General features: G+C 31.3%; 2 protein-coding genes across 2 annotated transcripts in view; both read left to right on the top strand.

The window, feature by feature from the left end:
* The first annotated feature begins 624 nt into the window (after positions 1–624).
* On the top strand, positions 625–2,440 carry LOC128185919 (uncharacterized). The gene has a single exon (XM_052855628.1). It carries the CDS (start codon positions 655–657, stop codon positions 2,341–2,343), a length of 1,689 nt encoding a protein of 562 aa, XP_052711588.1. The 5' UTR covers positions 625–654; the 3' UTR covers positions 2,344–2,440.
* Positions 2,441–8,156: 5,716 nt separating this feature from the next.
* LOC128185921 (uncharacterized) overlaps positions 8,157–14,647 on the top strand; it is a 36,360-nt gene continuing 29,869 nt past the window's right edge. The window contains exon 1 of the mRNA XM_052855630.1: positions 8,157–8,273. Coding sequence (XP_052711590.1) covers positions 8,157–8,273 — 117 coding nt within the window. The remainder of the gene's footprint in view (positions 8,274–14,647) is intronic.

Here is a 14,647-nt window from a genome sequence, read left to right as displayed (position 1 = left end):
AGAAAATAATATAATATAATAAATGGATTGCAGTACCATGACTGTTGCTAAGTATGTTTATAATAAGTAAAATTTGGAATGAGAGAATTCACTTCAAAAATACATGCAGCGGTGGGAAATATTTGAATTGTTTAAAACAAATTATTATTTATGCTTTTTTTTCCTATTTTGTTAACTTCAATATTCAAAAACATTATTTATGCATTTAGTTTTAAGAGACAGAAAATCGCGCACTCTGATCTGATATTCATGCATAAATATTAATATCTATCACTTAGTCACGTGACATTAACAGGCAAATATATAAAATCAAAACCAGGAAAATACCAAAATAACTACTTTGCATCGTGGAGGTTTGTTTGCTTATTATCCAAAACTTTAATTTCTGAAATCATAAGTAAAAAGATTTTTTAATTCAATAGTTTAACTTTAATTAAAATTAAAAGAAAGTATTCAGTAATAATTCAGAAACAAAAATAAAATTTCTAACTATTGCAAAATTTAACGGGTTACATATATGCTTTTCAATGAGATAACTGCAATGAATAATTAATAATAATAATTTGGATACTAGTAAGTGGGTTTATAAGTTATCATTATGTTGGGTTTTTTGTTTACAGAAGTGTGTTAAAACCCCCATCAAGTTGTCTAAAAATGGACCCGCGACTTTGCGCTCAGGATGTGTTAAGATGTCATCTCTGTGAGAACCCAGCCACTCCTATGCATTGTGACATTTGCCATATTCATCTGTGTAAAGCATGTGTAGGGAAACACCTCCTAGATGAAACAAGTGAACACAAGGTTGTGCCTTTTAAAAGCCGGGGATCTACGTTTAAGTACCCAGTATGTCTAAAACATTCCTCTAAACAATGTGAACTTCACTGTGAACAATGTTGCATTCCAATTTGTGCGTTATGTGTTTCTTTTAAAGATCACAAAGGTCATGAAATAGTGGACATAATGAAAACACTAGATAACAAAAAAGAAGCCTTAAACAGAGAATTACAAGAATTAGAGAAGTCTATTTATCCTAAATATCAAGAGATTGCATCAACCATTCTAGTTCAAAAGGCTAATCTGAATAAAAACTCTCATGATTTGACAACCGCTATCAGCAAACATGGAGAGGATCTACACAGAAATATTAACATTGCTACAAGAAAATTGATATCAGACATGGATAAAATGGCAACCGCGCAACTTGCTGTGTTAAAAAAACAGGAAGAAGAAATCAAGTGCAGTATCTCTGAAATAAAACAGAGTATTACTGAACTGAAGAAACTACTGAACTCCGATGATGCCAGCCTTATTGCTGCTTACAAATCCAGAATTGCTAAATTCAGAAAACTGCCCCCTAAACTCCCAGATTCCTTACCAAAATTCACCCCTCAAAAGATTGATGTAGAGCAAATTATTCGGCATTTTGGTTCTCTGTCAGAACTACCAATCAAAACAGAAGAACGTGTCTACATTATAGGTTCTTCCAGAGCTGTGTCCTTTCCCACAGAAAAACCCTTTGTTGACGAACCACGGATTATACAGACTATAAACACTAATTATGGAGACACTACAAAATTACCAAGTATCTCCTGTATTTCTTTTGAAAATTTGTGGACCTGTGGTGGAGACAACATCATTAGACTTTATAATCTGAATGAGCTTCTGTTGAATTCATTTAAAACCAAGTCAGGGAATATACCAGTAGACATAGCAGTAACAAGGAGCGGTGAACTTGTTTATACTGATTTCAATGATAGAACAGTTAATAAAGTGAAGAATGCACAGATACAGACAGTGGTTAAATTACGGGGATGGAAACCTTGTCACGTCTGTATAACCTTCTTTGGTGACCTCCTGGTTGTAATGGTAAGTGATGATCACAAAAAATCAAAAGTTGTACGTTACTCTGGCTCAATAGAGAGACAAACAATTCAGTACAATGACAAAGGACAACCTCTCTATTCATCTGATGCCTCTACGTATCCCAAGTACATATGTGAGAACAAAAATCTCGATATCTGTGTGGCTGACTATTCAGCTCAGTCAGTTGTAGCGGTCAATCAGGCTGGTAAACTCCAGTTTACATACGTTGGAATTCCCTCTTCTTCTGATAAGGGACCATTTCATCCAGTCGGCATTACCTCAGACAGTCGGAGTCGAATCCTAACAGCAGACTATGAGAACCGCCGTATCCACATCCTGGACCAGGGCGGATCATTCCTCCGCTATATTGACAACTGTCATCTAATCTGTCCATGGTGTCTATGCATGGACCCAAACGACAACCTCATTGTGGCTGAGTATAGAACAAACAAAATTAAAAAAATCCAATATTACGTGTAGATATCCATTTGTACATATATCTCATTTCAACAAACTGACAGAGTGTGTGCGTTTAATGGTATGGGACACCACCATATTATTACGTATCGAAATAAACGATGAAATCAAGGATATTTTTTTTATTATTTCACAGAACTGTTTCTTAATAGCGTAGCGCAAAAGGTTTGATCATTAACTACGAATCTGTAAGTAATTAGTTCGAAGCTTGCTGATGGTTTTTATAACTTTTACTTTTCAAAAATGATTTAAAACAGATTTTAGATCAAATATAGTAAAACGTTAAAATTCTAAACCTATAAAAGTATTTTAATTATAATGTACTTTTATTAACATTTATATTGCTTGGTGTCCAAAACTACCATAAACATATTATGTCAGGTACCAAAAAAACAAGGGCCTATATCTGCATGCAACTGTTATATTGCAAGAAGTAGATACTGAATACAGGGAAATATTCGCTCCCGTTTTATTTTCGCCTCTTTCGCCCTCGTTGACAGTGGGCGAATTTAAGACTTGGCGAATTCCTATTTCTCAAACTATATTCTTTATTCAAAACTATGTCTTGGCGAATTAAAGACGGGGCGAAACCGTTTGCCAGTAAAAAGGGCAAAAATAACCCTGTATACAGTATCGATAATCCTAGACAGCAGTGTAGTAGGAGATCTTTGACTACTTTGAATGAAAACTGTAAAAAAAATTCCACAAAATATGATGGTGTTATACTTTGTCTCAAGATATTTATACAGCATTTTTTCTTAAATTATTTGATATACATAAACATCTTAGGGTTCCTACGATGTCAAATCATTAGTATGAGGAAATCCCCCCAAAAAATCTCTTTTGAATCGCCCCCTCTAGCTTAAGCAGGTCAGGTTCCTTACAAGGCTAAAGTTAAAGGCACAATGATTTGGCAGTTTGTGGAATTAGACTTTAAGCTGTGGTCAGTGAAAAACTGAAAGAGCTAAATATGGCTACTTTCACGAAAATTTAATTTAAAGTGCGAAGCTATTTTTTTCTACGTCAAAAGTGCACTTTTGAGATTGTTTTTGCATCTATACAGATCGGAGCATGATAGAATAATGCTTTATAATTAAATTTTTTATAACAAAATGATGCTTTTAAACTTGAGAAATTCATAACAAGATGCCAACAGGTGGTAAAGGTTTCCTGAGTACCATTCACGATATAAGGACCTCTCATGAAATATATCTATTTTTAAAAAATGATGTTGGTGTCTAAAACATACTCCATATGCATGAGACAAAAATTAATATATATTACATGGTGATTGCCCTCTTCCTTGCTTGAAATCTTGATGAAGGGACTGAAAAATCTTTGATTGTGGTGCACAACATTAGGAGGCATGCAGTTCCAAGTTTTGTAACGTTTGCTTGACCTACTCTGTCACGATTGCATGACCGGATATACGAAATAATTTCCACCAAAAGTTACATATGTACTAGTATCAAGATTGCTTTTATTTAATTTTTTGAATGAATTGATCTTTTCGATTTTTTCACCAACGGGGTTTAAAGACAGATTCAGTATCGCTGACATGATAAAGTTATTATTATCTAAAGCATACACTGAGAGTCGCTTCTCTATTGGTGCTTTTAAACATGAAATCATATTATTATAGGTAAATGATAAGTCGACTAATTTAGACTAATTTAGTCTTTTACCCTACAGTGAAAGCTTAGGTACCACTAGGCTAGAAAAATCGACTTTTGGTTCATCAAAGGGCTTTAGTATTAAATAAAGCTATCTTTAAAAAAATGGGAGTTGTGATAGTGTTACAAATTAAGTATGCTTTTTTTCGAAAACAGATACAGCTTAAACAGGTCTTATCATTACTTTCTATATATCGGTTTTTTTCTGATCGCTTTTATCGGTTTTTCAAATGCATTTACTCTTCGGTTTTGGAAGTTTTAAAAACGATTATTTTAAATTTGTGAACACGTTGTATTTTACTTTGTTGAAAGATTTAGCGAAATACAATTCAAAAGTCAGAAATATTTAAATCTCCCTTGGTTATTGGCGTCCCTCTTTCGATTGTTATGACCGGAACTTTAACAAAATCCCAAAATTGCGAGCGAGTTGTCGCACATACCATGTACTCCCTCTAAAGAACGCTTATTTAACTAGTTTGAGTTAAGATAGCGGTAGAGTTCGAAAGCAAAAGAGATATATGCATATTTTTCCACATAAATATTGTTTCTTAATCCGTACATTATTTAAACATCGGAACAGTATCATGCTAGTATTTACATGTATAGGTAAAAATAATTATTGACGTTTCTCATGCACCCCCGCATTAATAAACTTACCGCCGCATCAAACATTTTTGTCGTTATTTTTCCGGATTTGTCATATCTTATCATTATTGTTTTTTTCTATAAGTAATTATGACTACCATGGTTTACTTTTGAGCAATAGACCCATTTACAGTTACTGCGGTGCTGCTCTTATGAAGGGCAAATTAAAGTCATATTTAACTATGACGTCACGATTTATGTAATGAAATATTGTTCTATATATTTCCGTAGACGGGTCACAGCTTCAGGTCCAACAACAAAATTATTAAGATTTTTACCATGTCTGATTTTATCGATAGAGCAAATATGTATATTGTATTTATGATTTACATTGTATATATTTTAAAGAAAGCAGAGAGAGAGAGAGAGAGAGAGAAAACATTTTGTAGAATGCTACAAAGGAAAATTGCCATTTCAGAAAAGTACGAAGGTTTTTAATACAGTTCATAATTTTAAATATCGGGGGGGTTTCAGTTTTCTATCTGTCTTACCACTTAAAGGGGCATTGTCACGATTTTGATCAAATTTTGTTCTTTCTGGTTTTATTATTTATAATTATTTATGAACTCTCTCTCTTTCTCTCTCTCTCTCTCTCTCTCTCTCTCTCTCTCTCTCTCTCTCTCTCTCAAATTTCTTAAAGGGATTTAAGCAAGATGCAGGGCTCACAAATTGTTTCTCATGTAAACAAGGCTCGTGTCCTGTTTTTGTTTACATTGGTTTAATATACCAGTAAAAATCATTTTTCAAGCTGATTTGTCTTTCCTGTTATTCATTTCAGGCATAAATAAACAATTCCTTATATTTAACATATTCAATTCCGGTCTAAAACTGGAATTTTCACTTCAACATTTAAAATGTAAACAAAGGCTTAGTTTACATAGCAAAGATTGTAAGCTCTGTAATTTGCTTATAACTCAACTAATGACAATAAAATTTTGGTTTCCTATTAAAAATGCCTTTTTGAAGCATCGTTAACATTAAAATCGGAATTTATTTTTACCAAAATCGTGACCATGCCCCTTCAACTTTTTAAACATTTGTTATCTTTTAATCACTTTCTGAATTTTGTATTACCTTGGCATATTTCGGGTGTCATTTAAGCAAGATCCCAGCAATGATCAGTCCATGTAAGATGTGTGTAATATACAGAGCGTCATTTAAATCGGGTGGATATCATTTCCCACATTTGCCATATCATTTTATGCTTTATGCTTTAACATCCATTTAAACTGTTATTCAGCCTTCAATCTGTTCCTTTTATCTATTGTACTTATCGCACATGATCGATTTTAAATGGTATTGTTTAATTATTTTAAAATTAAATTTTCATCCTTTAAAATCTTTACACCATATTTGTTTATTTTTATATCTACTCGAATTTTCTCCGTTCGTAAACGTTGTCTATGGAGATCGCTACGCGAGCTTATTTTTATTTATTTATTTATTTTTAAATCAAATGAGTCATGTTTAAATGTTCAACATTCAATTTATGTCCCATAATTAAGTCTATTAAATCCATAACAACTCAATGAAAATTGCTCAAATAATACATCACAGAGGAGCCAGCAAAGAGAAAAAAATAATTATCCATTTATAATAATAGGGATTGTAATCTGTAAAATCATCAGCATCAAACATACATGATAAATACAGTTGCGATTTCTATCTCAGGATACAGTCTGAAGATTTAAAGAAATATTTATTTTATGTTTGAATTTTTGATGTGTGTATTCCTTCAGGTATGTGGTACACAATAGTTTAGAGATACGAAGTATTCGTTATATTATAGTAACATTATCCAAGATACCAAAAGGATCCGTCCACGAACAGCAAGGCAGTGATGATGCAGACATTAAATTTGAATTTAAAAAATATCTGCAATATCTGCAGTGCTTAACAGAAATAGTTCTCTCTAATTATTCTCACTCAAAGTTTTGAAGCACTAAAATAATGCAATTATTTACCATTTAAGGATCATATCAATTCTTTTAATCAAAATACTAAATGTATTGTGATTTTTAAAAATATAATGAAAGATCTAGTATTTTTGTTTGATCATTAACTGACCCATTCTCAAAGCTATTTTGTGTTTTTACTGTATAACAATCCGCTTTAATTTAATAGGGACTGTAGATCAATAAATTCAGAATCTTTGAACAGTTAAAGAACCCTTCAAAACAGCCCCAAAAAATTATGTATTATTATACATTCTGTTGAAATCAAACATCTCCTTCCTCTCATTTGCAAAGGGGGGTATTTCTCAATTGGTACAATTATGCTCTTGTCAATTTATAAATACACTTAAGGATTTATTTACACACAGAGACAAAGAATAACTTATTTGTTACATTGGTTTTTCTTCATTTGTTTAATTAGCTTTTTAAAGTACAAATGCACTGTTAAAAATCTATATAAAGTGGGAAAATCAAAGAGTGTTTAATTATTTAGTTTTTAGTTTCCTCTTTGAACGGAATTCACTTTAATTAAATGCGTATTAAATGTTTTAAACGAAATATACACAGCTTAGCACATAAATGAAGTCGGCGCTTCAGAAATTTATTCGGTAGAATTTAAACTAAAAATTAAAAAAAAACGTCATTTAGCAGGAATTGGACGTCCAATTGGTACAAAAATTAATCTCACTGTATGACATGCCTTCACTAAGAATGTGTTAAACTTTCAAGAATCTGCAATGAATAGTTCCTTGCCATTGTGCAAACATTTTCTAAGTTAATGAGCTCTTTGCTTACACATAATTTGTGTAGAGCTTTATATATTTGATACATTTAATCTTTTTTGTAACACCTTACATCCTCCGAAATTTTACAAATATCTCTGAACTAAGTTATGACTCATTCGTTCCATAAAATATGTACACTACCATTGACCACTTAAAAAAATTCATAAGTATTAACAAAAATCAATTTTAAATCTAACGTTGTTCAAAGCTACTCTACAGCTTATCATGATACTAGTATTCTGTAACATCTTTTTCATGGATTGATCAAAATGCATGTAAGTACAAGTGTTACTGTTTTAGGATATGCTAAAAAGTATTTGTGTCTTTGAAATCTAACAGCCAATCAATTATAAACAAAATTCAATTTGTTTGACATTAATGCACGATTAGTCAAGAGAAATGTTAGTGATGTTACATGAACCATGGAAACTACATGTAATTGCAAAAATACTAAAAAGTATTTGTTTCTTTGAAAACTAACAGCCAATCAATATAAACAAAATTCAACGTTTGACATTAATGCACGATTAGTCAAAAGAACTGTTATTGATGTTACATGAACCACGGAAACTAATTGCATTAATGCACTAATTGTAAGTCAAGGCATTGGATTGGTTGACTCCTTTGTATTATATAACCAAAGTATTCTTCGCTCATTGTGTTCTTTCTCATTGTCTCAGTAGCAACTGTGACAACCTCCATGCTTTATCATCAACAGCGTCTTTAACTATTAATGATTTAATGGAGAGATGATGAAGATGATGAGAGTACTACTGCCTATGCCACTGCTGACTTTGTTGCTGCTGTCCTTGGCCAGCTGTTCTCATTTTAGAGGTGGTTCTTTGTCGTGGAAGCCTACATCTAACTCTTCACAGGTATATCTACTGTAACATTATGGTAATAATAAATTTGATAAAATTATCGTTGATTGTTCAAAGATTGATTTGGACGTCATTTCACGGATTAAAATGTAACACTGATGAATTAATACTGTTTTAAAACTCGGAAAGATGTTTATTTATCTATATATGTGGAAAAAGTGGTCCCCATAAATTCATAAGTTATTCTTAATTTAATGATTCTTCAGTCTAAAAATATATTAGATATTTTTTAAATTGAGGACCAACAGCGATAGCTAGCCAATTTCATAAAACTTACGTTAGATTTTTATCAATATTAAAATCTAAGGTTACATGTATATCGTGAAATATGCGGACATTTTACATGTAATACTATGCATACTGATTTTTTAAGAACACCTGTAATAGTTTTACATAACGTTCGTAAGTTATATTTTTATCCTCTAAATTATTGTGTTCAATTTGAACTGATAATGTTCTTCAGGTATTAAACTTTCATTTTCAAATCAAATCATTAATCTGAGTAGTCCATGAACTTCTTTTAATAATTTTTAACTGAAAAGTGAACTGATAACTTTCAAAATCTTTTAATAATTTTTAACTGAAAAGTTAACCGATAACTTTCAAAATATATAGGGCTTGTCATTAGGCATGGGTTAAGGATTTTAAATTGCTGGTACTAAGTAATTATGTTTTAATTTCTCGCTATCTCGCCAACAACTTGTGCACAATTAGGAGATAAAGTCAGGTTTTCGTGAGTTTATTAAGATAGTTTTCGAGGTCCAAAACGTTTATAAAAACCAAGGCGTTAGCCAACGATTTCAATTACATATTACACTTTTAATATATTTTGTATTAAAAAAACATTTTTAAAAGAAGAACGTGTCAAAAATTTTCACCAAATATTAGATCCCATATAAATTCTGAATATATGGAATGTTCCTAAAAATTTCAATAAATGTTGTATTTATAAGACATTATAAATTGTCAGATTAACAAAATTGAACTCAAATAAGAAAAATGCTATTTCATTAAAATCAGGGATATATCTTTCCCACATTTTTCTCCTTTATTTTTCCTTACGACGAAAATTTCATTTTAAACTGTAGTTCAGCCTTATGTCTGCTCTTTTCATCTAATTACTGCATCGGCCATGTTCACTTTTAATTGAAGTTGTTAAATTATATCATGCCCAAACAATACTAGCCTCAGAATCAGCACACTTTATTTGTTCATAATATCTATTTTTTTCTCGAACTTGTTCGTATCTGAATTTTAAAATATCCTTTATTCTCTTAAAAATTCATAATTAGTTAGCTCCACGACTGAACTCTTTAGATCTCCACAGAAAATTGCCTAATCAAAACATAACACAGAGGAACATAAAAGAGAAAATTAACTTTAAAATTTGTTACTTATGGATAATTGTAAGCTGTTAAATAATAAACTGCAAACTTGTTGCATGCGTTCATTACGCTCTGGTTCCTAAATTACGGTCTCCTAATTTTACGATTTTTTTTCATTTAAATTTTTCACGTATCGAGTTTGTACATCAATTGTTGTTCCACCTGTGATCTTTTTATTACTTCTCTTTTTTCACTCTTTAACTTTAATTGATATTGCTTAGTCCGCATTTCCTCTCATTTTCTTAAATTTGGATGATATTTTGATAATTTTTTTTATGCTTTCAATATTAAAATATTTCTGATTTTTTAATATATTAAAGACTTGATTTAAAGATAGAAACTGACTAAAAAACTAATATATTGACCATTGAATAAGAGAAAAAATCCGATTTTAATGATTTTTTCTCATAAAAATATTTATAAGATAAGAGCATAGAAAGCAAATAAAAATGTAATTTGATAGGCAAATCATGTTTAAAAAACATATTATGAAACCCAAGTATCTTATCATTAGTTCACATCAATTGAAAAAAAAAATCCAACTTCAATGTTATTGTTTTAAAAATGCTAAATAAACTCTCGAGTCTATAGCAATTCTGAATTGTAAAAAGTTAACGTTAACGTTTCCTTTGCCAACTTTCCTCCAAAAATATAGTCCTTGTTATATTTTAAACTTTGGTTACTATTTTTATGCCAAGCAAGTTATATGTCTTAAGAAATGAATTTAATAGTTTTTCTATTGATCGACGTATCAAAGAAAAAATTGACCGGAAAACCTCATCAATGCGGGTAGCGCATTGATGAAAAAGTTTCCCGGTCAATTTTTAGCTCAAGTGGGCTATTCTGATCACATTTTGTCCGTACGTCCGTCTGTCTGTCCGTCCGTCCGTCCGTCCGTCTGAAAACTTTTTACATTTTGAACTTCTTCTCTAAAACCGCTTATCCAATTTCAACCAAATTTGGCACAAAGCATCCTTATGGGAGGGCGAATATAAATTGTAGAAATAAAAGTCTGATCTGTATTCAAAGCGGAGAAAACCTCGAAACTGTAGAAAAATGGGGGTGCATTTTTAAAAATCTTCTTCTCAAGAACTACTGAGTCCAATTCAACGTAGTTTAGCATTAATTATCCTTATGGGAAGGAAAATATAAATTGCAAAAATTAAGGTCTAATTCTGTTTCAAATCTGAGTTATTACGAAAATAATAATAAAGGAAAGTCGTGTTTCAGCTTCGGGTTCGGCATCCGGTAAAATGGGTAGGCAAGACTTGGCCTGGCAAAACAAAAGATTGGCAGTTATTAATCTGCCAATCTCATTAAAATTTCAGGATATTTGATGGACCAGTAATATTTGTATTCGCTGTAAATATTGCTGCAAAATAATGCGTATTTGGAATTGACTATTGCTTTTATTTTGCCACGGCCCGGGTTTGCATACCCATTTTACCAAGACTCATATTGATTTCCATACTTCTAAAACGAGGTTCTTTGTTTAAAGCAGTCATGACATTATACGAAAAAGGGTCGATCTGACTATGATGAATTTTCTTGTTCTGCAACAGTTCGCGTATGAAAGGAAATTTTTGAAACATGCAAAATATATTGGTGCCGATTTTGTGAAGTAAATTGAGGCTAAATATTTCAATGCGTTGACAGTTCTCACACATGACGTTGGTGTTAGCTTGTTCTGATTTTCGTTTCGTTTTCATTATTTATGCTTTGTAACCTGAGAACTCTCGTCTGTATTTCGTGATTTTTACGTATCAAATCAAACAGAGACTTCGGTAAATCGAACAGCTAACTGTTTACCTGCGCAAATTAAGCAAAATCTGATGTATCAAAAAAGTACTGAAATACAATTCATTCTATCGGTAATTGGGCATTATCTTTTGCGTAATGGTAGATTAATGCAATAGGATTTGTTGAGATGCTCGGCATTTTCTCGAGTTTATTCAGTTTAAATAGAGTTTTTGATATCGCTGATGGAAATATGTAGGTATATACATGTATATATATGATTCATTTCGAAAAAATAAATTGTGTTCTTTATTTGTTATAGTGCATGTTTCTTGTGTTTAATTGTTTACAATTTCTATTTACTAACCATATTTGAGTGTTAAGCTTCGAATTATAAGCAAAATACAAAGATTTGCTCACATTTTTATGGTTGAACACAGTTCTTAAAAACTAAAGATTAAAAAAATAAAAAAAATTGTCAATATTTATTAAGAAAATTTTCAAAGACTGTTCTTCCAGAAACCAATATTAACAACTAATTGTATTGTAAACTTAACCTTTTTTCGTCATTATTACTCCTACTGTACATGTGATCCTTGACTGTGTTTGTGTACATTTGTATAAACTGATTTTGAACCTCAAATACAAGTGAACTGGTCTTGAGTGAATAAAAGAATTGAAAATCTTAGGCCATTCTTTTTTTTCCATTTCAAATGCTGAATAGGAAATACCAAGTTAAAAATTTTTAAGCTGAATGTAATAAACTCACGTGAACAAAATATGACTCAAATCTAGGGGAACTGTGAGCTCTGTATCTTGCTTATAATTCTACGATTGACGCTGAAATTTTGGTTGAACATTAGAAATTCTATATGAATTAGAGTATGTACTTGTACAAACAAAATAAAAGAATGATATTCTGTATATACTTACTCTCTGGGGGCTCCTCTTTATACAATAAATAATGTGAAATCTACATTAATTTTGATAGTTTTTCAGACACGAGTAAATAAAAACGACATCTTTAAAACAGTTTCCATAGTTCGGACACATTTCTGTTGCGGGGATAAAGTAATTATCGCTATTCCTAAGAAAATATCACAGCGGAAAATTATTCTGGTTTGTACGCGAAGTAAATAACAGTCATTTAATTATAATGGAGAAGACAAATTAAATTTTTGAATGTTTTTAATTTGAGGAATTGAGCACATTGAGGTACAATTTTCTTTTTCACATCTATACATGTAGGATTTTTTAAATAAAATACAATAACTATTATATTTTTTTAAAAAATACAATAACTGGTAAGTAGTTGATGAAAAAAAAATGTACCTATATGCTCTCATATATTTTGATCGCTTTACAAAGTGGGGGGATGGGGGGCGGCAGAACGAAAATATAGGGAATTGGAAGTTAACAACTTAACAGTGTACCCCTACCAAATGTTTAGTTTTATATCTTGCGTAGGATTTTCTTATTCTGGTAAAAAATAGTATTTCATGAAGGTACAATGTCAAAAATTACGTGTATGCAAAAATAAGTGTAAAATTCGAATACTTGACAATATTTAGGGTCTTCCGTTTCTTGTTTTTCCTTCTGACTTCTTTTTTGCTTCATATCTCAAAAACTATTCAACCGATTTGCAAGAAATTTTCAGGGATTATGTTAAATTTTTGTCCCTTGAAGCTTTTAAAGTTTCAGTCATTACATCACTCCCGTTTTCTAGTTACGTCATTTTAAAAAATTTCAAAAAGTAATTTTGTCCAGGACTTTTCTCGTAAATGGTTGTTTATAAAGACTTGAAATTTTCTGCGATTGTAAATCAGCGGATTTACTTATGGCATTTTGACCCCAAAAAATATTTTGTCACTTCCGCTCGAAACCGGAAGTGATTAAAATTTTTCGAAAAATTAAATTTTTTGATCAAACAAAAGAAATATACGTATTTTGTAGAGCTTAATAATCTGATCCTAATACTGAAGTTTGTTTGAAAATCGGACGATGCATTACAGAGATATTGGGGTTTAAAAATTGATTTTTCCGGAAATTTAGATTCTGCGTCCTTGGTTTAAAAAAAAGCGTAATGTTCAAAGTAAAATTAACTCGTACCAAAAATAATTGCTAAGTCGTACTTGAACACATTCGGATTTTTTTTGTTAAGTCGTTCTTGAAATCAAAAAGGTTTTTGTTAATTCGTACTTAGAATCATTCGGGTTTTGTTAAGTCGTACCAGGAATAATTCGATTGTTTTCATTTTTTTATTTTAGTTACTCTTGTTAATGGTTTAAGAGCTCTGCTTCTTACAGGAACTTCCAGCTTTAACTCCGACATTAACGGAAGACGCACTCGTTGCTTTGCAACGAGCTTTGCTCTAGTTATTCTTTTTTTCCCTTTTTCTGACTTTTTTGGAGCGTTATTTCTCAAAAACTATCCAAGTGATTTGCACAAAATTTTTAGGACGGATAAAGCATGATCGGTGCTACATATTATAAAATTTTTAAATGATGACGTCACTTCCGGTTTCAGATATTGACGATTTTGTAAATTTTTAAGGGTCATTTTGTCCACGCATTTTCGCCGAAACTAATCAAGATAGAAGCTTGAAATTTTCAGGGATTGTAGATAAATGTATGCAGATATACAGTGCTGCTATCCTGAAAGTTGACAAGGATAGGATAGGATAGGATGCAGGATGCACGATACATGATAGAAATATAAAATTTTAGTTCTATCCTATCCTATCCTATCCTATCCTGCATCCTGTAGCCAATCAGATTCGAGTATAAATTTCAGAGTTATTTTGCGAAACGAAAATTGGCTAAATAATGTATTTTCAATGTCAATTAAATACGTTTTACAAGTTAAACCATTTAAGAATAATTATTATATCAAGAACGCGGTGCAAAAACATTAATGCGCGCTAAAATTTCGGCGCTACATCTTTATCAATTCGTACGCAAGTATGGAGTTACTGCGAGAATTCGTTGCAACATTTGACAACGTCAGAAATAGATTTCTGTATTTACTTCATTTTAAGTCTGCAAATTAACAAAAGCTTGAATTTATAAACGACTAATTTGGCATTTTAAAAGATAAACATGTATACAAGAATCAGACATTGATTCACGTTTCATATAATTTCTTCGATGCCCAATAACAGGGACGCATATTTCTGTCCGATATTAACCTGAACATATCGAATTAATAAATGTTAGCTAGCTATACATGCTTAAGAATTTATACTTT

This window comes from Crassostrea angulata, chromosome 5, assembly GCF_025612915.1.
Source record: "Crassostrea angulata isolate pt1a10 chromosome 5, ASM2561291v2, whole genome shotgun sequence".
NCBI classification, from domain to species: Eukaryota; Metazoa; Mollusca; class Bivalvia; order Ostreida; family Ostreidae; genus Magallana; species Magallana angulata.
The sequence above is the reverse complement of the archived record's forward strand: the minus strand, read 5'-3'. Positions and strand labels throughout refer to the sequence as shown.

Coding starts and splice junctions, on each gene's coding strand:
- LOC128185919 (XM_052855628.1), top strand. CDS start 655: ATGGACCCGCGACTTTGCGCTCAGGATGTGTTAAGATGTCATCTCTGT.